The sequence below is a fragment of the Piliocolobus tephrosceles genome, chromosome 15, assembly GCF_002776525.5.
Source record: "Piliocolobus tephrosceles isolate RC106 chromosome 15, ASM277652v3, whole genome shotgun sequence".
NCBI classification, from domain to species: domain Eukaryota; kingdom Metazoa; phylum Chordata; class Mammalia; order Primates; family Cercopithecidae; genus Piliocolobus; species Piliocolobus tephrosceles.
Genome location: NC_045448.1, coordinates 1,769,659 through 1,796,011, shown reverse-complemented (window position 1 = coordinate 1,796,011; position 26,353 = coordinate 1,769,659). Strand labels below are relative to the sequence as shown.

Here is a 26,353-nt window from a genome sequence, read left to right as displayed (position 1 = left end):
TAGATAGATAGATAGATAGATAGATAGATAGATAGATAGATAGATAGATAGAATAGGATAGATAGGTAGATAAACAGCTAGGTAGATAGATAGATGGTAAGATAGGTAGATAGATAGTCAGATATATAGATAGGTAGATAGAAAGGCAGGTAGATAAATCACAGGTAGGTAGATACGAAGATAGGTGAGTGGATAGATAGATAGATAGATAATAGATAGTACTAGGGATGATGAAGATCTACAGCTTGGAACATCGTATTCCATGACAAATATAACAAAAGTGGTCATATTAAGCTCTATTAAATACACAACCCAAGCTATATTTCCACACGTGGTGACTTTAGAGTGGGGCAGCATGTACAATTAAGAAATCTCATGGGCTTTCCTTGGACAAATATTTCGAATGGTCATTTGGAAAGTACATAAATAGGATACGAATAGCTGTGTCCAGCCAAGATATTATCAAACACCATGTAGGCACCCCAGGACAGATGGGCCCGGTTACAAGGTTATGCTTCAGTGAAAAAGCGCAGACACGACAGCTTGTAATTGACCATTACCACAGAAATGAAAATTGGGGAGATACCATGGAGCAAACGTTCTTAATCCTCTTTATAATAACCAGGTTTTAAGGCTTATTATTTGTAGCCTGATGCCCATTAAACTATTGAGCAACTTTGGAAATCTATGTGGAGCAACAGCTGGTATTTTGCTTGCAATAACTTGCTAGAAAATGCATATTTAATAAGCTTAATGATCTCTCTAGAGAGGCATATTTTGCCTGGGTAGAGTGTAGTGTGGTGTGTATATATAATATTTTACATATAATATATTTATATATGATTGTAGGCATGATCATAATTCTTTGAGCTAAGAGTGTTCAGATGTATATCTCCATCATCAAACTAAAAATAGAAACATCTAATCATTCAAGTACTAGAATTTTACATATTTCACAATTGAATAATTTCTTACCAACCACATCAAGACAGAGTCCTCTGTCCTGAACATCTAAAGAAGGGGCATGTTGTCCGGGCGCGGTGGCTCACGCCTGTAATCCCAGCACTTTGGGAGGCCGAGGCGGGCGGATCACGAGGTCAGGAGATCGAGACCATCCTGGCGAACACGGTGAAACCCCGTCTCTACTAAAAAATACAAAAAAAAAAAAAAAACTAGCCGGGCGAGGTGGCGGCGCCTGTAGTCCCAGCTACTCGGGAGGCTGAGGCAGGAGAATGGTGTGAACCCGGGAGGCGGAGCTTGCAGTGAGCCGAGATTGCGCCACTGCACTCCAGCCTGGGCGACAGAGCGAGACTCCGTCTCAAAAAAAAAGAAGGGTCATCTTTAGCCTTTTTTTTTTTCTGTATTTTCTTATAACTTTTCCCTGGTGCAAACACATAGCAGGTAGAATCATACTTTTTTTTTTTTTTTTTGAGGTGGAGTCTCTGTCTGTTGCCCAAGCTGGAGTACAGTGGCCTGATCTTGGCTCTGCCTCCTGGGTTTAAGAGATTCTCCTGCCTCAGCCTCCTGAGTAGCTGGGATTACAGGTGCATACCACCATGTCCGGCTAATTTCCTTCCTTCCTTCCTGCCTTCCTGCCTTCCTGCCTTCCTTCCTTCCTTCCTTCCTTCCTTCCTTCTTTCCTTTTCTTTCTTTCTTTATTTCTTTTCTCTGTCTCTCTCTTTCTTTCCTTCTTTTTTTATTAAGTAGAGAACATGTTTGGCCTGGCTGGCCTCAAACTTCTGATCTCCGGTGATCCATCCATCTCGGCCTCCCAAAGTGCTGGGATTACAGGCATGAGCCACTGCGCTCGGCCAGAATCATACATGTTTATAAAACTTATTTCTCACTTTTTCAAATCAATTGTAATTACTGTCATTCAAGGTGGTGGTACTGCTGTAACTTCAGGGGTCCCTGGAAAAGAGAACGGCACCTGTGCCATCTTTGAGGACCCCTGACAGTGGAAGGTACAGCAGCCACTTGCTGCTGATGTTGTCACAGTGGTTGCTGTGAACACAGCACACGAAGCAGAGGATCTCTTCATGGGTGCACTAAGTGCAGTCTCATCATCTGTACTGCTATGCTAACGTTCGATGTGTCCTAGCGCCTTCCTGACGTAGAGCACTGGTGTGGACGTATGCATGGTCACAAAGACAACACTGAAAATGTCACTGGGACAGACTGACTGCAGGTGTGGTGTTTGTTTTCAGCAGTTTCCTCTCTGGACACGTTCCTCTACGTGACCGTGGCTGGGGCGTCAAACAGGCAGCGGCCGTGGCTGGGATGTCTAACAGACAGTGGCCGTGGCTGCGGCGTCTAATGGGCAGTGAGTGCTGGCTGCTCAGGCTCCCATTTACAGTGTGTTTTCTGACTCACAGTGACTTCAGCGTTTGTGTTGGCCTGGCAGGGGAGGTGCTTGCTTAGAGGGTGGAATGTCTAGCTCGGCACGACCTGAGGCTTTGACTTTGTGCATGCCACTTTGTTTTCTAGGTGAAAAGATGGATTAGGTGATTTTCAAGCTTTATCCCTCCACCAGATTTCTCCTGTCCTGAGGGTGTTGCACTAGTAAGTAGAGTCCCAGTCACTAGCTTGTAGCAAACGGGACACTCCAGGGAGCCCCGTCAACCTTCTGAGGTCTTTCACTAAAATGGAACATCACTTGGAGCACCCTGGTAACCCGAGTATATTCATGCAGCAGCTGAGTTCGCCAATCTCACTGCCACGAAGTAGATGGTTAGAATACTTCTGTGGTAACATTATCAACATTCTAGTCTTGCAAGTGGCAAGGGCAGTGAGTTCTGTTTTGACAGAAAAGAGGCAGTATGATTTCCTGAAAAGCAGATGCTGATAGAAACACACCTAAGCACTGGCAGACCAGTCAATCCATTCAGTCAGTGGAAACAAAGGTACTGAACACCCACACCTTTGCTTCACACACTGGGACTTGGACTAATTAATTAGATGGCAAAGGCTCTAAAACCAAAAAGAAAACAGCTAAATCGAGACAATAGGATAAGCACACACGGAAGATCAAGAGCAGCGGGAGGCGGTTGACAATTAGATGGTAAATGTCTAGCGACACGGAGTTGCTAATGCCACAGGACCCTGAATTCCAGGATGAGCAGGAATGACACGATGGTGAAGGAGACTTGAGATGAGTCTTAAAGGATCAGTAGGAGAGAAAATTCCAGCAAGAAGAATCATAATGAGCATAGAGCTCTGGGGTGAGAGTGATGGAAAATGGGCAGCAATCGGGAAGGGCGAATGTGGACACGCAGTGGAATCTCAAACGGTACAGCAAAGGGGTGACCAAATAGTTTAACTTCTTAGCAATTAAGTAGAGGCTGGGCGTGGTGGCTCATGCCTGTAATCCCAGCACTTTGGGAGGCCAAGGCAGGTGGATCACTTGAGCCCAGGAGTTCAAGACCAGCCCCAGCAACATGGCAAAACTCCATCTCTACAAAAAAACAAACATTAGCCGAGCTTGGTAGTATATCCCTGTGGTCCTAGCTACTCAGTAGGCTGAGGTGAGAGGATCACCTGAGCCTGTGGAGGTGGGTGGAAGGAAAGAAGAAAGAAGAAAGAAGGAAGGAGGGGAGGGAGGGAGGGAAGGGAAGGAGGGAGGAAAGTAGGACGTAAGGAAGGAAGGGAGGGAGGAAGGAAGGATGTAAAGAAGGAAGGGAGAGAGGAAGGAAGGGAGAGGGAGGGAGGGAAGGAGGGAAGGGAGGGAAGAAGGGAAGGGAAGAAGGAAGGAAGGAAAGGAGGGAGGGAGGAAGGAAGGGAGAGGGAGGGAAGGAGGAAAGGGAAAGAAGGAGGGAAGGGAAGGAAGGAGGGAAGGGAAGGAAGGAGGGAAGGGAAGGGAAGGGAAAGAAGAAAGGAAGGAAGGAGGAAGAAGGAGCATTGTTGGTGTGGATGACTGGGGCGGCAGGGGGGTTGACCCGGCACACAAGAGTTCACATTAGTTCAAGTCTTTCAGCTTTAAAGGAACAGAGACACAATTGGGAAGTGTGAACTGGAATTTCAAGAAGAAAAAAATAGATATAGAAGAAACAATCCCAGCAATCAGAGAACCATGTCTCCTGGAAAGCTGGTTTGGAAAACGTGCATGCGAGCCTCCCATTTGCCCTTTATCCACCCCTGAGACGTGCGTCTGCATGCATTGACAAATGGTCAAAGCCCAAGAGGTACCTTTACTCTCATTATTGAGTTGAAAATAACTAGTTTTCTGGAGTTGAAAGAGATGAAATTTAGTGATTATTGTAACTTTATTTGAATCTTGAATTACTATTCAAGACAATAAATATTTAATAACTGGCTATATCATTTAAAGTGACTTTTAAAAGAGAAAAAAGCAACTCCCTGCATTCCAGAAACTGAGATTTTCTTTTAAAAATGCCCTAAGAGGGTCAAGTAAACATTTTAAACAATTATTTGTTGAATGTTTTTCATGTATAGAACATGTCTATCAAGTATAAGAAAAGACATAGCTTTCAAATCAGCTACACCTTTGTAACAATACAGAGAAAAAAATAACTTTAAAAGATGCTAAAATATATTTAAAGTAATATTTAAAAATGAAGGAATATGTAGTTAAAACTGAATTGGTTTTATTAGTATATACGTTTTAGAAACACCAAGAAGTTGGAAATGCTAGCTGTTTAATTGCACAGTTAATGATTTCAACTATTTCTGATGTCTTTTTAAGTGCTTTTATATATTCTGGAAACGTATAAGAGTAACCCTTTAAAGGGCTAGTGGTAAGAAGGGATATCAACGGTTCTTAAGACCTGAGGAGAAAGGAAATAAGAAAAGGAGAACTCAGATTTGGGAAGCAGCCCTGCTTGCTGGTCGTTGGGTGTTTCGCGTGGTCTGGTTTTCATTGGCTGCCCTACGTGTGTAACATGGGCACTACCCTTCGTCTCACAGATGGGTAGACGGAGGCTGAGATAAATGCAACTCCCAGGGTTAAACAGGTGCAGACCCTCAAGCGGCTTGGCGAGGCGCACAGACCTTGTGCAGATATTACTGACATTTACATGGCTCTGGTTGCTGTTCGTGGACCACTCAGATCCGGGTGACGACCCCAGCCTTCTCTCTCTCCTGTGGATGTGACCAAGGGTCTGAGGTTGTGTCTCCTGGGCTACCCCAAGTTCTCTGTTTCCTGTGGATGTGAATGAGGGTCTGTGGGTTGTGTCTCCTGGGCCAGCCTCATGCTCCCTGGACCCACCCCTGACCTCTTCATCTCTGCCCCTCTGCTGGCCCCTTCTTCCGTCCCCAGTCCTCAAACCCCTGTGTCCCTAAGGGTTCAGGGTGGAGCCCTCGCTCTTTCCAGGAAACTGCCTCTTTCTCCATCTTGTCTGTAATGGCCACCCCCTGACTGCCCCGAACCAACACTGCAGCCCTTCTAGAGATCACTTAAGCTGAGACGCCTCCAATTTAGCAACCCTAGAGAAGCGTGGTATTTGTGCATCTGTAAAACAAGAGATTATAGAGAAGCACCTGTAAGCCTCTCTTCCCAACCAAAACTGAGCCAGCAAAGACCCGAGTCTCCTTGTCTTCCGTACCAGTGCACACACCTCCACCTGTCAATTACCTGAGCTGGAAACCAGGCTGCGTCCCACACCTATCCCCTCACCTCACTCCTGCATATCCTACCTGTACCTTCCCAGGCCAACCTGTGACCTGACATTGCTCCTTAAATGGCCTTCCACCATCGAGCTGTCCTTTCCTCCGCCTCATTCCCACACCGCAGCCACGGTGACGGTTTCACAGCCCTCAGTCAACTGTGTGGAAGTAATCCCACTGTCTACACTGTCCAGAGCTCCCACGGCTCCTGGGAGGGACAGCACCTGGGAGGCCCTGACTGCCTGCCCCTCACATCTCCAGCCTCTGACCACCTCCTGCCCGTGCAGCCACCCTGAAACTCACCCTCTGGGTCCCTCTGTCTCTCTGCATCTCTCTGTGCTGTGTCTCTGTCTCAGTCTCCTCCCTACCCCACCCCCATCTTGTCCCCTGTGAAGCCTCCTCTGTCGTCTCTGGCAGGGTAACTGTGTGTGTCTCTGTGTCCCGTGAGGTTGGGAGTAGGTCTGTATTGCTCAGTGACATGCTTTCCAAATAAAGGAATAAATCAATCATGCAATGTGTTCACTCAGCACATATTTATGTGGCACCTGCTTACTATGTAACAGGCATTAGGGAAAAATAGGTGTTCTCATTTAGAGAGATCCTTACCATGGTCCAGTAAGAAACAGGGTCGGATTAATATCTCCCTTTAGAAATCAGAAAATCAGGATATGGAGAAGGGGTTTGCACATGCCTCGTCCACTGTTATCAGCTCTGTGATTTTAAGCAAGTGACTCAAAAAATCTCTGTCCCTCAAAGTTCGGAATTACAGCAGAATCTACATCACAGGGTCACCGAGAGGGTTGAATGGATTTGTATATGTAGAGATTTTAGAAAATGCCAGACACACAGGAAGTGCTAAGCCGTGCTGATATTAACTGAGTGGGTTTAAAACCAGTGCTCCAGAATTATATTCAGATGCACTTTAAATATGTTAAAAATTACTCCAAAATAAGTGTTTTAACATTGAAGCAAGACAAGAAAAATACCACCTCTAAAAGAGGCGGTTGTGGGGGAATCACCGTCAGGCCTCTGAGCCAACTGGTTGGTCACCCTGACCTTCCGAGCCCCACTTTCCGGTGGGAGAGGCCCGCACACAGGATGTTTCCCACCCTCACCGCCACATTCCTCTCTCCACGGTGGTGATAACAGCAGCTGGGAACAGAGGACACGCTGCCAAGTTTGGTTTTCAGTTACTTCAGAACTTATCCTTGTTTATATTAAATTTGGATAAACAAAACATTCCATAAAAGACAGTTGTACATGACATGGAAGTGTGAGAATGCACTACATAATGTTTTGTGTGTATGAGTTTATGAGGGAAAGCCATGGCCAGCAACTGGTGTTTTAGAATAACCAGATGCAAAAGACTAGAAGTTGCTGACACCGAGTTAACCACAAAAGGACCGTGAAAGCTGCAACAGCAAAAAGACAGCGTGAGGCATCAGCATGGGCCCAGGAGGTGCGGCCCAGGCCGGCTCGGAGCCGGTGGGGGCGACGGGATGCCAGGCCTCCATGTGTAACCCGACGTAACCTGAACAGGGTGAAAACACGGAAAGCCCAGGTTTTCTCATTTCTAATCCAGCATGCGTTTGCCTTTTCACTCTACCCAAAGCGTTTTGGACTTCCTCTCCTGTCGCTGGCTGCTGCTGAATTGTGAGAAGTCCAAGGATAAGACAGCGTGGTTTACTGCGAGATGAGGCCACTGCTGGCTTCCCTGCCCTGTTTCTGCATTGAGAATCATGTTATGGACACACTCTGGAAAAATGACGGGAGGGACTTTTTGTCAACCGAGAACTATTGAGCTACCGTGATCTTACAAGTGATCACATTTACGACTTCTTTGAAGTTTCAACTGTGTGAAAAAAAGTGCATTATTTTTGGAATCTTAAAATATCATCTATTCTAAAAAGAGATATAAATCCAGGAGAGGATACGTGAGTAAACATCATTCTCTCAGTGCATTGCAGATGTTGAACTCAGTCTTTCAGAATGATGTTCAAATACGAAGGGCCGCCTTTGTGCCTTGGGGGGTGCAGTAGCCGGCTGCAGAGCCACAGAGGTGACTGGAGCCACACAGCGTCTCTGAGGCACTGACAAGATCAGCTGAGGTCTTGGACGAGGCCGCAGTGCTGGGCTGAGCCCTTCATGGGTGTGGCTGGCTGGGCAGCACCACCAGTGCCTCCACATCCTCTCTCCTTCCAGATCACCGCCCCGTCAGCAGACCCTCTGTTCACAGAATATGAGGGTAGGAGGATCCACGCCCCCCAAACTCATGCTCCAGGATGGGGTCCAGGCCGTAGGGCATTGCTGTGGTGGGTTTCTGAGTCCCAGCCTTGGACAGCATGTCTGGACCATCGACATTTGAAATATTCTAAGCCTTTGGAGACTAAGAGGGCTCTGTTGATTTAAGCAGGGCCTCGAGCCACGTGGAGTTGAACGCAGATGGAATGGAATGTGCCTGGCAGTTGAATGTGTTGTCACCGTGGAAGTGGATACCAGGAACTGCATAGGAGAATGGGTCAGATAGAGAAGGGATGGAGGGTACTTGTTTGTAGTTGGAGGTATGATTGTATTCACACTTTACATTAACAAATAGAGAGCAAATCTTGAGCAATGAACCATGACAAATGGCAGGAAGCACTGGAAGTTTGAGGCCAGCTGATTCCAAAGGTTGATATGCTGAATCCAAGGGTTTGCAAAATATAGGGATAGGGAAGTAAAACCAATCCAAGTAAAAATAAAAGGCTAGAAGGGACTGAAACCTACACTTCGTCAGAAAGTTCCCACCACGAGAAGGGAATCATTTAGGAAATTTAAAACATGTAAAGCTTTAGAGCAGTAAAGGAACTGCTGCTGCTTCTATTACATTGATAGGTAAACCAAGGCCCAGCCGGAGTCCAGGTGCTCAAAGAGGTGTTAACAACACCAAGCCTGGCGCTTAGGCCCCTGGTCGTGTGGTGTGCTCTCCACATCACCATCCTGGATACGCTCAGGCTGTTTGTGAAATGTTTTGCGTATTAAACCAAACCCTGCTTGATAGGATTATACCAATATTGTCCTGGCAGAGACCAGATGAATGCTTCACTTTTCTTTTCCACGTGTGCTTGCCTTTCCACACACTCACCTTCTCCAACTGTCTGGAGCAACTTTTTTTTTTTTTTTTCTACTCTTGTTTATTTATTGTCCCTCTTCCTCCACCACCTTCCCATGCCCAGCAAGTTCAAATGGAGCGGGAGCTATGGCAGCTGCCAGGAGATGGAAAGGCAATGAAAGTGGGCGGGGCCCCCTGCAAGGGAGCCAGTCGGCTGTAGGTACAGGGGAGTTCAGAGGACTGTGTGAGCAGGAGGCAGCGCGCCTCCCACGCCTGGATGGCCCAGACAGGCTCTCCAAGGTTGGGACTCAGAAACCCACCACAGCAATGCCCTACGGCCCGGACCCCATCCTCCCAGACGTCCTCCTAGCCAGACACGCTGTCCTCCAAAGTCTCAGCGGTCCCAGGTGATCGTGAGTGAAGCCCAGGTGTGCTCACTTCTAACTGCAGCGTCCGTTTTAAGGAAAATCTCCACTCCCCGGCTCGAAACCTCACAGCGCCAACGTCGCACAGTCTGAGCACAAGTGAGCCGTCTTGAAAAGGAGGGCAGCTGTGCGTGTGAACGAGCAAGGAGAAAATGAAACAGGAGCCCCAGTTCACCCTCTGAGGAAGCTTCCAGTCACCTCACCTCCAAGCCAGCTGGGGTGACATCATTTCCCAGCACTCGGGACTCGTAGATGGTCACCGGTAGGCCTAGTTATCTGTTGAGTGAACGGTGCTGTGCAGGTGGCCTCAGTGCGGAACAGACGGTGTCAAACAAACGCATTGACTCACTGACAAAGGAGAAGGAAGCTGGGAAGAGCCCCAGTCGTCGTGACCCGAGACGCTGAGGGCAGGCTCTGGAGGAACCATCCATGCACAGCTGCATCTGCTGTCTGCTATCTGGACAGACACAGCAGGTGTCCACCAGAACCAGTCCACTCAGGTGCACGCGGCCCTCTGAGGAGGTTGGTTGGCGTTGGCTTCGACTTCACAGGTTGTCCGGTGGTAATTCAGCATGAAGGTATGGCTGGCTCTAAGGTGATTATCTCAGATTATCCCCTCACAAATGAAAATGCTTGCATACAAGGAATCTCAGAAATCTGTGTATTTCATGTTTGAAATGTTATGTAGACTATCGATGAATTTTTTTCTTGAATTATCTGGTTATTAAAATCGTTATTCTCATTTTGCTTATTATGTTTTTAAGGGATGATAACATTTCACCCTAGTGTTTCAGGGCTGACAGAGACTTAGAAGTCATCTAACTGCCCTCATCTTACACATTTAAAAAGTGACATCCAAATTGATGAGGGGACTCCCTGAGTGACGCAGCAAGGTGGAAATGAAGTCCCTCCGCTCTTGCCTGTACCCCGTGCTTGTGTCTTCCAGGGCAGTGGTCCCCATCCTTTTTGGCCCCAGGGACCGGTTTCGTGGAAGACAGCTTTTCCACGGTTTGGGGGTGGGGAGGATGTAATTCAAGTGCATGGCATTTTTTGTGCACTTTATTTTTATTACTATATTGTAATATATGATGAAATAATTTTACAACTCACCATCATGTAGAACCAGTGGGAGCTTGTTTTTCTGCAACTAGATGTCCCATCTGGGGTGATGGGAGACAGTGACAGATCATCAGGCATTAGATTCTCATAAGGAGCCACAACCTAGATCCCTCCCATGCACTGTTCTCAACAGGGTTCAAGCTCCTGTGAGAATCTGATGTGGCTGCTGATCTGACAGGAGGCAGAGCTCAGGTGGTCATGTGAGCAATAGGGAGTGGCTGTAAATACAGAAGAAGCTTTGCTCGCTTGCCTGCCGCCCCCTCCTGCTGTGTGACCCAGTTCTTAACAGGCCACGAACCACTACCCATCAAGAAAAACTGGTTTCCTAAGAAGCACAAAACTGTTTCTCTTCACTTTCACTAGTGTAATTGGTCTAAATTGTTTTAGAAGTATTGATAGAAGAAGCAAACAGGACAATCATTAGTTTCCAAAACTTTCAGGAGTGACGTATTTGTTGGATAATTGGATACCTGAATAAAAATTAAAAAATAGCAGAAGTGTCTTATTATTACCACTATTACACAGCAGTTCCTATCATTCATTTAGTGCCTAGTAGGTGCCAGGTACACTACTAACTTCTTTACATATATATATATATTTTTTTTTTTTTCTTCATTTCATCCTTAATGCAGCCATGTGAGATTAGCATTTGTCTGACTTTACAGCAGATGATATTCATGTGTAAGGTAGAACATCTGTCCAAAGTCAGTCAATCAACAAGACTTGCCGTGGGCAACGCAAGCTCCTCCTGGTCCGTACGCACCGTGTCCTACTCCCACACTCTCTCCCAGCACCTTCTTACCCAGGATCTGACTGTACCGAGAAGCTCCCTCATGGCCCTTCGTCCCCCTGGCCTCTCTCGTCTGTCTGATGATCTAGGCACCCTCCTCAGCTCACCTTCTCATCTCAGTCGCCGTCTGAACATGGCACTGGCTGTCTTCTGCTCCCCGCATCTCTAGCCTGCACCTCCTCTCCTCTGTCCTCCGCTTTGCACCCTGCCATTACCTATCCAACATGCATTTTAATTGCATTATTGAATGCTTGAAAGAACTCGAATCACTCCCTGTTTCCTGGGTCAAAATCCAGAGTCCTATCATTCATCCACGAGGTTGATCTGACCCCACCTGACTCTCCACTCTAACCGCTACCCCCGGCCCAGCCCCGCTCCACACACTCTATGCTCCAGCCTTTGGGGTTTATGTTTGTTTTAGTTTTGTGAGCCCATGGTGTTTTTACATAGGTTCATGTCTTTTGCAGATTGTTTTAATTGGGATGTATTGAAATGCTTTCTTTCCCTCCCAGACATCCTTTATGTGTCTGTGAAAGCTCATTAGCAGCCTCACCTCTTCCTGAAAGCCTTGCCAGCACCCATGCATTCCTGCCCTCTGTGTACAGGACATGGAACCCTCTGCACATTTTCATCATGGGATTTATCACGGTTCATCCATTCATTCCGCAAATGCCTGTCAAGTGTCTATGACATGCCGGGTGTTTGGCGCACAGTGTACACAGAAGTCAGTGGTTCTAAAATTATATTTCTGACTTGTCTAAGTCCCTTGTTAGAGCATAAAGCCTTCGTGTGAGGATCTGTGCCACTCATCTCTAAACTCCAGCATAGCCCAGGACCCAACATAGAGGAGTCGCCCAAATAGTAAACACTGGTTGGGGTCATGACTGAATGATGATTCACTATCCCAGATTCAAAGCCAGGCTAGTCAGGGTGTGCAGGACCCCCCTGCAGAACCGTGGGCCAGTGAGAGAGGCCACACATCTCGTTCTGCATAAATGGAGTGTTTGCATGTGGTAGTTTGCCTCTATGTCTTCCCTATCACACCTATTTTTTTTTTTTTTTGTAGTATATATATTATTTCTAGAACAAAAGTGAATTTGTAATGTGGCTTTGAAAATCATTCTTTCTCAATGAGAACACTTGGACACAGGGTGGGGGACATCACACACCAGGGCCTGTTGTGGGGTGGGGGAAGGGGGAGGGGTAGCATTAGGAGATATACCTACTGTAAATGATGAGTTAATGGGTACAGCACACCAACATAGCACATGTATACATATGTAACAAACCTGCATGTTTTGCACATGTACCCTCGAACTTAAAAGTATAATAATTAAAAAAAAGAAAGAAAATCATTCTTTCTCAAGGAAAGACTGTGAGCTTCTGCTGTAAGGAAGGGTCTTGTCCAAGCCTGGGCCAATTTCAGCATGATTTAGTGGTGATTACCGCTAACACTGAAGTTGTTTTCTGGAATGCTGGCGTGGGACTAATAACATCTAAGACTGAGGAAATTCTGCACAGCTTTGAATGATGCAGTTGCTTTCATAACAACATTGACAAGCCCTATGGCTCATCTCGTTTCAGGAGGTTATCAAGTCTAAAGATATAATTTAATCCATAAAATATACAAATCCAAATATATCCAAAGCTCTTTCACGACATAGACATTTTTATATTTTACATAAATATGTATGTAAATATAATGGGATTAAAAATAAATCTTGCTTCAGATGTATATTATACATAGTATATATTTGGTAAAATGTTTCATAAATTAAATTTGTATTGTCAATTGCATGTTATGTACGTTATGCAAACCAACCTCATGAATTTTTGTAGGATCTCTGGAATTGTAGGAATGAGGAACTAGGAGACTCGGACTAAATGTGAATGGTAACGAGACAAATGTGAGCTGTATTTATTCACACCATCACTTCATTAACAGATTCCAGCACACTTCGGGGGACGTGTATGTTTATGTCTCTCTGGTGTTTGTGTGGATGACATTCATGATAAGCCTTTAAGTACCTTGATCAAGGCTCCCATTGGTCTGATTTTAAAAGACAGTAACACAGATCTTTTTTTTTCTCTCTCTCTCTCCCCCCTGCCTTCTCTATTTTTTTTTTTATTAGTGTATATGGGTGTCCCTTGGCGAAAAAAAGAAAAACACAAGATAAACAGCCCCAGGAACCTGCTCCTAAACGAAAGCCATTTGCCGTGAAAGCAGACAGCTCCTCAGTGGACGAGTGTGATGACAGTGATGGGACTGAGGACATGGACGAGAAGGAGGAGGATGAGGGGGAGGAGTACTCCGAGGACAATGAGGAGCCAGGGGATGAGGACGAGGAGGATGAGGAGGGGGACCGGGAGGAGGAGGAGGAGATCGAGGAGGAGGATGAGGACGATGACGAGGATGGAGAAGATGTGGAGGATGAAGAAGAGGAAGAGGAGGAGGAGGAGGAGGAGGAAGAGGAGGAAGAAGAAAACGGTAATCTTTAAAATATTAGCAAAATAACAAGTCGTGATTTGGGTCCACCGTTCAAGGTGAATTGCCGGCTGTTACTATGAATGATTGACATATAAAGAAATCATTCTGCTCGGTCAATACTGAGAAAATTAAGCTCTTAGGTGAACTGAACACTTCTATTGAAGAATTCTTCAGGTTCTCTGTTACACTTCAGATTTTATGTCAGTCTAATTTTTATTCAGGTTGGTTGTCAGTAGTTTGCTGAGATATTTATGGTATACCTTTTTGATTATCTTAACAAAATGTATCAAGGAAGTTAAGTTAGCAGACCTGGTCTTTAATTTTACATTTTCTTGAATGCTCTATCCATGCGATACAATGATTGGGCAAAACAGTGTTGTTGGAATGGCTTAGCCCAGGTAGGGGAGTTGAAAGTCCTGCCTGACGACTGGTACATCAACCAGCAAAGTGGGTTTTGTCTGTAGATTGCCAAAGCTTTGCTTTAGTGATGGTCACGTAGTTGGGATGAAAGGAAGTCCTATTGCTGTACGATAACCAATCAGCCCGTCATCTGCTTCCATATGTGAGAGCTGTGTTTCTGATCCGGGCTTTCCGGTGCCCGAGACGTGGGGAGAAGGCCGCCGTGCTGTGTGCTGGGATGTTCCCGGCAGTGCATTTATGGTGACGTGGTTTTCATATCCAGTGTTCTGTCACTATCTGACGCACAATACAACTTCAAAACTAACCCTTTCATAGAAGTCATTGCTTCTGAGGAAAGAGATGGGAGTTTTGTGGTTTGTTTGTTTGCTTGCTTGTTCGTTTTTTTGCAAAGCCCAGCTATCATCTTTATTGGCTTAGGGTTTTCCTCTAGAAATGCCCAAACATGTTGAAAGTGAAGGGAATTTTCTTTCTTGCCCTTCTCCCTTGGGCTCAAAAGTTCTTCAAGAGTCTGATTTCCAGGAGAACTAATTTCTGGACACAAAAGGTAGTTGTTTGAGCCAGTGGGTCCATACATCAGGTCCCTCCGTACATCAGGGAGATGTGAGTTGCTTGTTGCTAATCTCAGGGGCAGGCTTACATTACCACTCCTCCTTCAGAAGTCAGAGGAGTTTGTACTAGGAAACCTGAATTTTAGGAAATAATCCTAGATTGTTACAGTGGCTTAAGATTCTTATGCAAACAATCCATCACTTACATGTACATAAATACACAGGCACAGAGGGACATATAGAAGATAGATATGTATATGTACACATAGATGCATATGTACACACACATAGATATATACACACATAGATGCATATGCACACACACATGCATTACATAAATTAAAATTAGTCTCCGATTTTTTGTCTGTCTATGGTAGAATGCTGGGTGGAGAAGCCTATCAGAACACATATCAACAGACTTACCATCATGGCTATTAATGACACGAGGCACCAGTGTCATTAATGAGATACTAAGAATTAAAATGATAGATTTGTGTAGTAAAATATTTGGAAAGTACATCAACCTGGCAAATTATTTCTGAACACTGTATTAAGTGAGTGTGGTTTTGAGTGACCTCATTAATCGTGGAGGCTGATTAATGATTTGTAACTTGACCAAGGCTTACCAGAAAGATGGTTACAATGTGGCCCTTTCACATTCTCATCCCGTTTGGAAAGCAGGAGGCATTCATGTTTGGTGTGACGGATTAAGATAGGAAATCTGTAAATAGGTATCGTTTACACCAGGGGCCTTAACCAGGTTTTAAGTTTTGTTCTCCATTTTCTAGAATTAAAAATTCAATTTTAGTTTATGATCAAATTTAGATATTTCTTTAAAAGTACAAAGTGATATACTTTGAAAGGTAGCCAGAAGCCTTATTGAAACGGTTTTAGAATGTGACTGCGTAGGGTTTGTTTCTTCTGACTTGAACACTTAGGACATAATTGTTTTTAAAAGCTAGAAAGCAAACTAGAGTTAAAGACATTTTTGCCAGAATAATGTGAGTAAATGGGCACCCAGTGGATGTGTGACAGCACCGCAAAGGAACAATGGCTGATTGTGCCTCAGGACCTAGGATTTCTAACTCTGTGGCCAGACCTGGCATGGTGACCACCTCTCAGGTGGTCAGCAAATGCTGAGTCCAGAGCACGGAAGACAGGAGGTGCCAAAAACAAACACCTGTGAAGAGGTAGCAGGACCATGAAAGAATTCATAGTCAATTGTGGGGTGTCTAGTTTCAGAATTCATGTTCAGCAGTTGGCTCCCCAAGGAAATAACTTCTATTATCACCTATGACATGACCTTTAAAGGAATCAAATGAACTACTCAGGAAGGGTGCAGCCACAGTGAGATGTTGTGAGATAACCTACCTGCTAGCAGTGTGAGACAGGTGCACCCAGTTTACTGAGCATCCTGGCAGTAGAGCGTGATACTCCACTCCCTTTCAGAGAGCCTCTCATGAGAATCCCAGGTCCCAGGCAGCCACTTAGGACCAACAGCATTTGCAGGCCCTGTGGGGACCTTCCACCAGGTTTCCATTGCTACAGCTTCCCTGCAGGGACACCGAAGGCCTGTTTGATTTCTAAGGCAAACAAATGCATTTCTCCCAGGAATTAATCACCTGAGAGGCCTGATTCCTGGAGACACACTCACGAAGCCTTTCTCTCGGAGAAAGATGTCTCCACTGGGGGAGCCCCACATGGGTGTTTCAACACCACATTTAGCCAATGGCACCTGCAGGTTCTCCCACTGGATGGAATATCTTCTGGTCTCTTATACCCCGTCAGGGTCAGAAATCTCCAAGCAGCTTCTATATCAAAGGAACAGGATAACTCTGTTGACAGAGCAGTCATTTTACGTGATCAAACTCCTAGTTTAATGTATTGAAAGGAGGCTTTGAAAGGCGTACATCAGCCCATCTCCTGTTTGAATATTCTCGCTGTTGAGCACGTTATATTTTACCTTACTGTTAAATGTAGTGCCAAAATCACTATCAACAAATGTAAATGTCTGCCACGACAGCAGCATTTTTAATGTGAGATGTGCAGCGTAAGTGCAGGAGATTCCATACGGTGCCTACCAGAGATGTCCTTTTGTCCTCCCTTCCAGAGGCTTGGCAGAAACCATGCATTCCCTAAAAGCTGGGGGGCCCATTCTGTGTCTGAGTGCTGGAGCTCTGAGTCAGCATCCTGAGGCTGGCCTTTCGTGTTCCTGGGTGACACTCACAGTGACTGCTATGTCCCTGGGCCAGCAACAGATTGCCCTGAAGTTGATTGTGCCCCTTTTCTAACACATAGCAGCACAGACAATGACCTGAGGTTAAAAGGAAGCCACGTGGTCAGAGCACGGAGCCCAGTGTGAGTGGCACAGGTGCCCGTCTGACTGCAGAAACCAGGGCATCGTGACGGAGCTGCTGGGACAGGTTCACGCTGGCCTCAGCCTCGCGAGTAGAGAGAAAGTCTCAGGCGACTTATCCCGGCTGGATGCCATTATTTGTTCATCCAGTCGAGCATTTTCGCTTCTACAGTAAACTGAAACGTGGATTTCACTAAGAGGTTTTGTTTTGGATAAAACAAACGTATACGAACTCCCAGATTATTACAGTCAGAACCCACGGGTTATAGGACTATTATTTATAATTTAAGATTAAGTATTTATTTTAATTTCAAGGATCCTCCAGCATTGTTGTTTACATGAATCAAAATAGTACTAATAATGTAAGTTTCCAACAGGCATATTTAGTCACGTTATTGAGTTTGATCTTCACATTGATTGCAGAAGACGTATAGGCAGAAGCTCTTTCTCTCTCATCATACAAACTAGAAACTGAGGCTAATTAAGATTATATTATTTTCTGTAGGTGGTGGATAGATAATCAAACATTTTGCATGGTTTTCCTTGTAATGGAACTCATGTTCTCCTGCTCACCTTCTGCTTATTTGAACAACAGGGGATAATACCTGAGAAACTCATTTCAGATTAAGTTCATATTTAATTAAGCAAAGTTATATTTATTATACAGTAGACCTAACATAGGCTGGTCTTTTGCATGAAGAATTTTGTTTTCAGAATACATCATTACAGTCTAAGTCCACACTAATTAAAACTCCCCTTGTTATGCTAAAGTTAAGAAAGTTATTGTTCAATGGTCATAGATTTTTCTAGTATCAGATCTTTTTATGTTATGATATGTTTTGGATTCCTGTGATTTGAGAAATATATCATAAATGGATATATAATGCCTAGCAAGGTATGGTTTATATTCATAATGCAGTCCACTAAGATATCTCTAAATCAATGTATACACACACATACGTATATTCTTTATAGCAGATATTGCATCTTCCCATAGACAGGAATCACATTTCATGAGGAAGAGCCTCGAAATGTGCTTTCTAGACTAAAGAAAGCTTCCGTGTGTGCAGCTGCCTGTAGCACATAGCTGTTGCTTTAAATGCTCTGTTTCTGAAATAGTTTGGAGAATATATGAGGTTGTTTCTTCACTACTCTTTACTGAATCTCAGGGCTGCCTTGCCACTTGATCACGAGGTTAAATCAGGTGAAATGCAGGTTAAATCAGGTGAAATGCAGATGTCTTCCTTTTCTAAAGTCTTCCTGGCTTCCTGTATCACGTTCTCTAGATCAGTGACCCAAAGGTGTGCCATGGCGTCCTGGGCTGCTGGCGTCTGAGGAGGAGGGGCTGCTTGAGAGGAAATCTGTTTGGTTATGTTAAGGCCTTTTCAATGTGTGATCTGATGGCCACAGACGTTAGGGCCTTCTCGACGTGCGATCTGATGGCCGCGGCTGCTCTGGGCAGGGCATGGAGGCCGCCCTGAGGCAGGGTCCGTGTGGGGGTCGGGGGAGTCGAACAGGAGGCGGGGGCTGCTTTTGTTGGAGGAGTGTGCCGTGACTCTTTGGCCAGCTGTGGAATCAGCATGGCCAGTAATCCGTGCCTGTTCCATTCTAATATCAGGCTCTGTCCTCGTTGTAAATCGGTCCTGTGCATGGGACAATTTTCTAACGGGGTGTTTCCACTCCCCACCTTCTTTTTTAAAGGGAATTCAAGACAGAACTCATGCTGTATAAGTTCCTTCTCACAGAAACATTTCTTTTTTCATGGTAAAGTTCCCAGGGTGTGTTTTCTTTCAAACAGGATGAGGTGCTAGGCCCCAGGTTGCTAGAGCATCCTGATAATAAGCGAAAGACAGTTTCCGTAGGCTTGAGTTTTCATAGGAGGACAGCGTGGAGGGGTGAGGGAGTGAGGGTGTGTGGCCTCTGAACTCCCCAGCCTCCCTGCAGGATGCCGTTCTCCATACTGATTAGCCAATTATCCTCTCCTGTCTTTCTCAGGGAAATATCCCTGATGAGGAAAGCAAGTTGAAACGCAGACAGACTGTGAAAAGCAGAATTAGCCAACCAGTTTTCCCTGCAGTCAGCAGAAAAGGCAGTGAGTTCTGAGACCAACATAGAAACAAAGATCATGTGTTTAGTATGTGAGGCTTCAGCGAGAGGAAGACTGTGGACACAGTTGGGAGAAAGAATGTGATGATTTGGTATCATCTTAAAAACTAACCTTTCCCTGCATCCACAGAGGCATTTTTTAGGCCATGGTATATGCAGCTACGTTGAAGTACATGGCACCGCGTCTTGAGAATGAGTAATCATAGAATTAGACATTTTTAGGTGTCAATATATGACTTAAAAAAAAACTAAACTCTCTTCATGCAAACTGTGCAAAGTTATAGAAACATAGTTTTATCCTATATTTCATAAACCTTCAGGTACTTTGATACAAAGCAAAAATCTGGCTGCGCATATCGCGCCATGTACATTTCAGATGCAGGTAGAGGCCAGGCATGGTGGCTCACACCTGTAATCCCAGCACTTTGGGAGGCCGAGGGGGACAGATCACCTGAGGTCAGGAGTTTGAGACCAGCTTAGCTAACAGGGCAAAACCCCGTCTCTACTGAAAATACAAAAATTAGCCAGGTATGGTGGCACGTGCCTGTAGTCCCAGCTACTCAGGAGGCTGAGGCGGAAGAATTGCTTGAACCCAGGAGGCAGAGGTTGCAGTGAGCTGAGATCGCAGCATTGCACTCCAGCCCAGGCGACAAGAGCGAAACTCCATCTCAAAAAACAAAACAAAACAAAAAGATGCAGGTGGATGCATAATGTCCTGGGGAAACTCCTTTTAACATAATAATGAAAACAGAAAATGTAAGATAGTGAGGTCGAATATGTTTCTGTTCAATGTACTTATAAGGTCCACACTAAGAAAATAACAGTTTATCTGCTATGCCATGTGAATTTATGTTTCATTGCAAGTTCTAGTTTATCCACGGGTAGATGGAGTTGAGGAATCAGCTCTGGCTGTACCACGTGTCCTAAGCAAGTCATCTAGCCTCACTGGACCTCAGTTTCACTTACGATTAGGATAATAGTATGTGCTCTTCCTTCACTTTGCTGTCTTGTTTTGAAGCTTGAAGAGGTTGCAGAATATGCAAACACTTGAGAGACGTGAAGCAGTTCAGAACCATAACATCACAGTTGTGATTAAGGACAACTTCAGCATGATATTACGCTCCCACGCATTTATTCACCCTCTTCTGTAACCCTGAACCTAATGTCCATGACCCCCTCCCCACACGCAACAAGTATATCATGTATATTAAGGCTGCAAGAGTTTAAAAGATTCTGAATATCATGACAGCTCGTTTCAAAACACGGTGTGTATTTTTTCCTCTGTACCCAGAAGGGCACTGGGTTGCTTGCGGACACAAAACTAAACAGAGTCACCATTTTCCAGAAGAAATACATAATACAGTATGGAAGAGGCATGTATGTAAAAATTACAAAGCATGGTTCTTTACAGGGGGCAGAATTAGAAGTCATAAACTGAGGTGGAGGCTTTACAGATTTGATTTGAAAATAAGAACATACATTTCTGAATATTGAGACTCACTAAACTTTAGATTGTTAAGAAAAGTGGTCGTGCTGTCTCTGCAAGCTCTGCAGAAGCAGATCAGAGTCTTCTCTCTGACACGGATGAAATATGGAATACCAGAGACAAAGAAAAGGAGCCCTGAGGTCCTCTCAAGTTCCTCCCAATCGAGTACATTTATGTGAGCAGCCACCTGTGTCTCAAACCCATTCTGGAAAACAGAAGAACCAGAATTTTCAGTCTTATCTCTACTCCCTGGGTTCCCAGCACTGACAATAAAAGCAATCACTCTGGAGACAAGGAGTTGCCACTGTCGTCCAGCTGATCCAGAAAGTCTTTGACCTGTGCCTGTGTGTGTGTGCGTGCGTGTGTGTGTGTGTGTGTGTGCATGAGAGAGGGAGGGAAGGAGAGAGATAGTAAGAGAGAGAGAATGAGACAGACAGATAGAGACAGAGACAGTGGTGTAATTGGTTTGAATGTTTCAGTCTATCTCTATCTGAGTAGCTGTTGACTCCAAACAGCTCATTCTCTGGGTAGAAGAATAGACTATCTTATTATTCAATCTCTTAATTTATGTAAGCCAGATACCTAAAATGTCATCAAATAAAAAGACCCTCAAAGTTTTATAAATAAATGAGACTTCATGCATACACCTTTTAGCTCACAGAAAGGACAGCATTGAAATGACTGTAGCACGCAAGAACATGAAAGCATGGTCCCACATGCGTGCTGCTCTGCTGGTGGGCAGTTTATAGAAAGTACATGTCATTCTTCGGAAGAATTCAGAAAATAAGTTTTGTTCACTGTTCAAAGTGAAGCAACATTAACAACTTAAAGCCAAGGCATCCTCACCCCTCAGCATTTTTTTCTGGCCCAAGTTATGTTTTCTTCAGCCTGCGTGGTCTTTCTTCCACTCTGGGGCTAGAATCTGTGCTGACTGAACTTCCTCCGAGTGGAAACAGATGCGCAGGGACCAGGTCTTCTCCATCACCTGGGAACCTGGGGTACTTTCCGCGGCTCTCTGAACCCTCACCTGGATTCTCTGCGAAAGGGCCCTGTCAGCCCGGGGGGGCTTGTGGAAACTGCCTTGTCCATTAGAGCAGCGTGATTTGGATGCCTAGATGTGTGTCCTAGCCACATGACCTTGAACTCCTCCTCAGATCCATCCCTTCATCCACAAGATGATGAGAGCGGTGTGAGGTGTGAAGAGCGTGTCACTCAGAGGTCCTCCGCGGGCCTCCAGGGAGTGTCCCAGGCACACTGACACAGCCCACGTGGCTTCCACCTGCTGATGCTTTTGTTCTCCTTTAGACTGTGCTTGTGGTTGGCCCAGGCTTCCCTGGCTTCAGCAGAAGGCATTCAGGGTTGTGTCTTGATGCCACGTTGGAATATCCCAGCCTCGACCTCACAGCGCTCCCTCCACCTGCTCCTCCAGCACACTCTACCAGCACGTGGCTCCACTGCTCCTGGAGCTTCAGGCACACAACCCTGGGCCTTGGCACCCTCTATCTCCTCCCCCAGAACACTCTCCCTGGCACAGCTCACTTTCCCACCTCTTCAGATCTCTGCTCAAGTGGCACCTTCTCAATGAGGACTTGCCCAACCCCCCTATCCCACGTACTGTCCATTGTCTTTTGATTTTGCTGCACTTTCCGTGGAACATACGTCACTATCTGACATCATGGTATTTATTTACTCTCTATTTTAATCTCTCTCACCAACTGCAGTGGGACAGCCATGACTACAAGGATGCTGTGTCTTTGGTTCATTGTTCATCTCTAAGTGTGACAATAAACAGCTGCTAAATGAATAACTATTATTCTGTCAGTTCCCTCCTCCTCCCCCCACTGCCATGCCCAGCAGAACTTGCTTGTGCAAAATTGTGATAATTACATTTCTCTTGGATCTGATAAAAGGGTTGTGCTACATTGTCCTCTCCAAAGATTTTGCCATTTTCAGTTTGATGAAAGTATCTAAGCATCTCAGTATCTCACCCAGGTAAACACATGGCTCATGGAATTTCATAAATGCCTCCTATCTTAAATAGACATTTTCCTCCTTGCCTCAATTCCCTGCGTAGGATCATTCTTCTAAGAGATGTGTTGTTGCAGCTTAATCAGCTATGTGGGATCTTCCAAAACCTGCGTCAGTGCCTCTCTAGGCTGCTATCACCTTACCCCGTCAATGGCCGTGAGAGTGTGGGCAGTGTCTGGCCTGCATGCTTCCTTTCAGTCGTCAAGAAGGCCTTCGGGCAGTGACAGGAACCAAGATGACTTTAGAAATACGTGACTTATTGGGGCATCCTCACGTATGCATGAAGGGCAGACAGGCGCCTTCCTGGGTTCCCTGAGCCCTGCAATGAGGGCGTGGACAGGAGTGAGGTGATACACGCTCCTTTCCTGGAGTTGAGGAAGGCATTGCCCCTGCTACATAGAGTAGATTGATGTACAGAGACAGAAAGCAAAAGACAGCAGCCGATGCAAAGGCACAGGGAAACAAACCTCAGTCCAGAGAATCCTTTCTATTGGTGGATAAGTAGGTCGAGCTGCTCGACGCACAGACATTTATGGTAACGAGACGGAGGCCCAGAAATAACCATAGAGAGAACAACACACGCAAAATGGCTGGAAGTGTATTTTGGGTAATTTGCATATAATGCACCAAAACCAGGAGAACCAAGAAGCGACCACACAGACCGTGCAAGGCCCAGCAGACGTGGGCATCGCTGAGGGTGGAGGACGTGCCCACGTGGCTCTGTGAGGTGTTCGAAGTACGTGTGAGGCATCCTGCCCGGCAATGGGCACTGGTACCAACCTCTCCAGGTGTGTCTGCTGCTTCGTCCGCCACGGCGGATGAGGAGCAGAGGGAAGGCCCGAGCTGGGAGGCGAGATTTCCCCCAGGCCGGCCCCGCCCTTCTCCTCTCTAAGGGGTGAGTGGTGAGACGCTGTCTCAGCAGGACCCGAGGCCGTGACACGCCATTTCCAACATGCAGGGTACGTGCAGACAGGACCATGGACCTGCACAATCTCCAAAAGTGAGAAAAAACAGTGGCGAAGGGCAGCACATAAACCACAGGTCCTCCAGCCACTCTAGTGAGTGTATGCAGTGCAGGAAGGTGGTGACTAAGATGTAGTATTTCTACTTTTCCTTGTTTAAAAAAAAAAAAATCCTGGGGAATTGTACTTGTGACCTGGGTGAAAACTAATGTGTACAGCAAACCCCTGCAACACGAGTTTACCTATAAAACAAACCTGCACACGGACCCTTGAGCCTGAAAGTTTAAAAACGTGCCAATCCTAAATATTTTTATAACCAATAGGGAAATCATATTCCAGACAATATTCATTTTAAACAACTCTTAAGAGCAACTTTGAGTATTTTATCAGTATCTGAAAGCAAAATTCAGATACCTCCTCACCTGTACTCACAGCTCCCAGCAGCCCGGCGCTGAGCCCTCCCTATGCCCAGCAGCCCCGACGCTTCTGCCCGCAGGACGTGGGTGAGACGTGTTGCCATCACGGAGGATCTGATGTGGGTACCTCACCAGCACATGAAGCTTTGTGATTGCAGGGAGATGGTTATGGTAGGAAAACACCCTGTGGTTTAGAAGAGAAAGAAAAAAGGAGATCAAGGTAGAATCAGATTGTGTCTGCATCTATTGAGCAAAAGAGGCAAATGAGTTATCAGAGAAGAGGGGGCCCCACAGGGACCACGAGGTGCCTTGAGAGGCAGGTGTTCTGCTCTGCTCTGAGAGGACATGCCACTCCAGCAGTTCAGTGAAAGAATCGGGGCGCCCAGAAGTAGGCTCTCCAATCAGGTGACAGGTATTTAGGAAGAGATCTGGAATGTGTCATGTAGCACTTAGCGCAAACCTCAGTCCCTCCGTTCCATCCCCAGCTATCGTTCTGTGTCCCTCCTGAGCGCTTACTCAAATTAGGGGTCTGAGGAAGGGTTCTTCTTGAGTGGAGCCGCCTTCAGGCCGGCCTCCTTGTCTCTCCAGCTGAGGGAGCGTGCAGGACCTGAGGCTGAGATCTGTCTTTCCAACCTGAAGCAGATGAATGCCTGCTAAACACGGATCTTCCTATGTCTCAGAAAATTATCTTTGAGATGACACTGCTTTGTGACCCTCTGAATATGTACCAGATTTGAAAGGTAGAGGAAAGGCTTGACATGCAGGAAAACCAAGGTGGCAATTCTGTGGAGGGCGTATGAATGGCAAGCAGGTGATTTCGACTCCCTGGACCTAAGTTTCTTCACATATTAAATTTTGAATGCACGATCTCTATAATTCTATCTAGTGCTAAAATTCAAGGAAAACAACAATGGCTGGCACTGGAAAAAAATGTCTGTGTTAATCTGTACTCAAGATGAATAAGAGTAGTGAGGGCAAGCCTCTGCTGGGAGAATTTTAACCTCTGTTAACTCAGAAATCACTGTTTAAACTGTGCATACAGACAGACTATTCTGAAAATGTCCCACGCTACTGGAAATAAGACACACAGCAGCACTGCTGAGTTAGATGTAGTAGGAAAGCATGATGGTGACGTCTAGAGCAGAGCCGGGGCAGTGTGACCTGGCGGGTAAGACACGTGCATCCCACTGTCAGTGCCACGTCACCCCCCAGGTCCCCCTTTCACCTGAGTGGAACTGCAGGGCTCTGTCACTGGCAGTAGAGGGTGAGGGAGACAGAGGAGGGTGCGGGGATCTCGTGCTGGCAGTGAGAATAGCTGTTCCCGGAGCCAGGCCACATCCTGCGCTGCGGGCAGCTGAGGGACTCTGAGGTTGGTCCCGCACCTAGGAGAGGTACCCGACTAAAGGCCACCCGGGCTTGGAAGGTGACTTCTCCCATCTCGTGAAAGGAAAGAGACCACAGTGTCTCAGCTGCAGTGTCTCAGCGTGTGCCCGGGGCATCTGAAGCGAGAGGGGAATGAGCTCATGCTGCTCCGCCTAGTCCTGGCCAGGGCAGTAAGTGGGCTCCAGTAAACACGGGGCCCCTGCCCACACAAGAGTCAGGGGGTCCGGGCCTGTCCTACGCCCCCAGTTCCCTCCCTCCACATCCTTATCCTGGCTCTCAACTGTCTCCCGCCCTCCTACCCAAGCAGATCCCTCGGGCTTCCCAGGCACCTGGAATGGCAAACCCAGTGCCTTCTTGAATATCAGTCTGGAGTCCCAGATTGTCCTAATTTTCTAATCTCTTTTCCACATCAGAATGGACCCAAACTCCACTAATCAGGACCCTGGTGACTGGCAGGTTCACTAAGCTGGCAGTTCCAGCACAGCTCTGAGTGGCTGGTGACACAGCCAAGCCTTCAGTCCATAAGTCAATGTGGAGTATTGAAAGGAGAAAAAAAATCAGGAGATAAATGCAAAAATAGGAACAAAAACATTCTGAATGGCGAGACAGAAGGGAGCCGCGTTGCTCTCCACTGGTGAAGCGCTGCATGTCTGGCTGGTGTAGAACGTGCCTCCTGGGCGGCCGCGGGGTGAGAACTGTGCAGGGTGCTTGCTCTGGAAGTGGAGGCAGCGTTGTAGAATGTTCAGGGCTGTGCTGCACCCAGAACTCAGTGGCTCCAGCTCTGCCGTTTCACAGTGAGTGATGGCGTAAACTGTCAGCCTCTGTGGTTCTGTATTGTCACCTTCAGAGGGAGAAGTAGGTGCCCCAGTGCCTCTCTCATGGGGTCATCAGGGGAACCAGACTCAGGTGAGTCAGACTGTTCTGTACTCACTAATTTCATTTCCTCTGCACAGAAGGATGTGGTATAGGAAACATTTATGGCCAGGTGCAGTGGCTCACACCTGTAATTCTAGCACTTTGGGAGGCCGAGGCAGGCAGATCGCTTTGAGACCACCCTGAGCAACACAGTGAAACTCTGTCTCTACAAAAAACACAAAATTTAGCCAGGCGTGG

At 46.1% G+C, this 26,353-nt stretch overlaps 1 protein-coding gene across 11 annotated transcripts in view; it reads left to right on the top strand.

Annotated features, from left to right (window-relative positions):
* Positions 1-26,353, top strand: part of MYT1L (myelin transcription factor 1 like) — a 537,379-nt gene that overhangs the window by 373,563 nt on the left and 137,463 nt on the right. For all 11 annotated transcript variants that reach the window (XM_023192653.3, XM_023192656.1, XM_023192648.1 and 8 more), the window contains one exon: positions 13,180-13,535. In XM_023192653.3, coding sequence (XP_023048421.1) covers positions 13,180-13,535 — 356 coding nt within the window. The remainder of the gene's footprint in view (positions 1-13,179; positions 13,536-26,353) is intronic.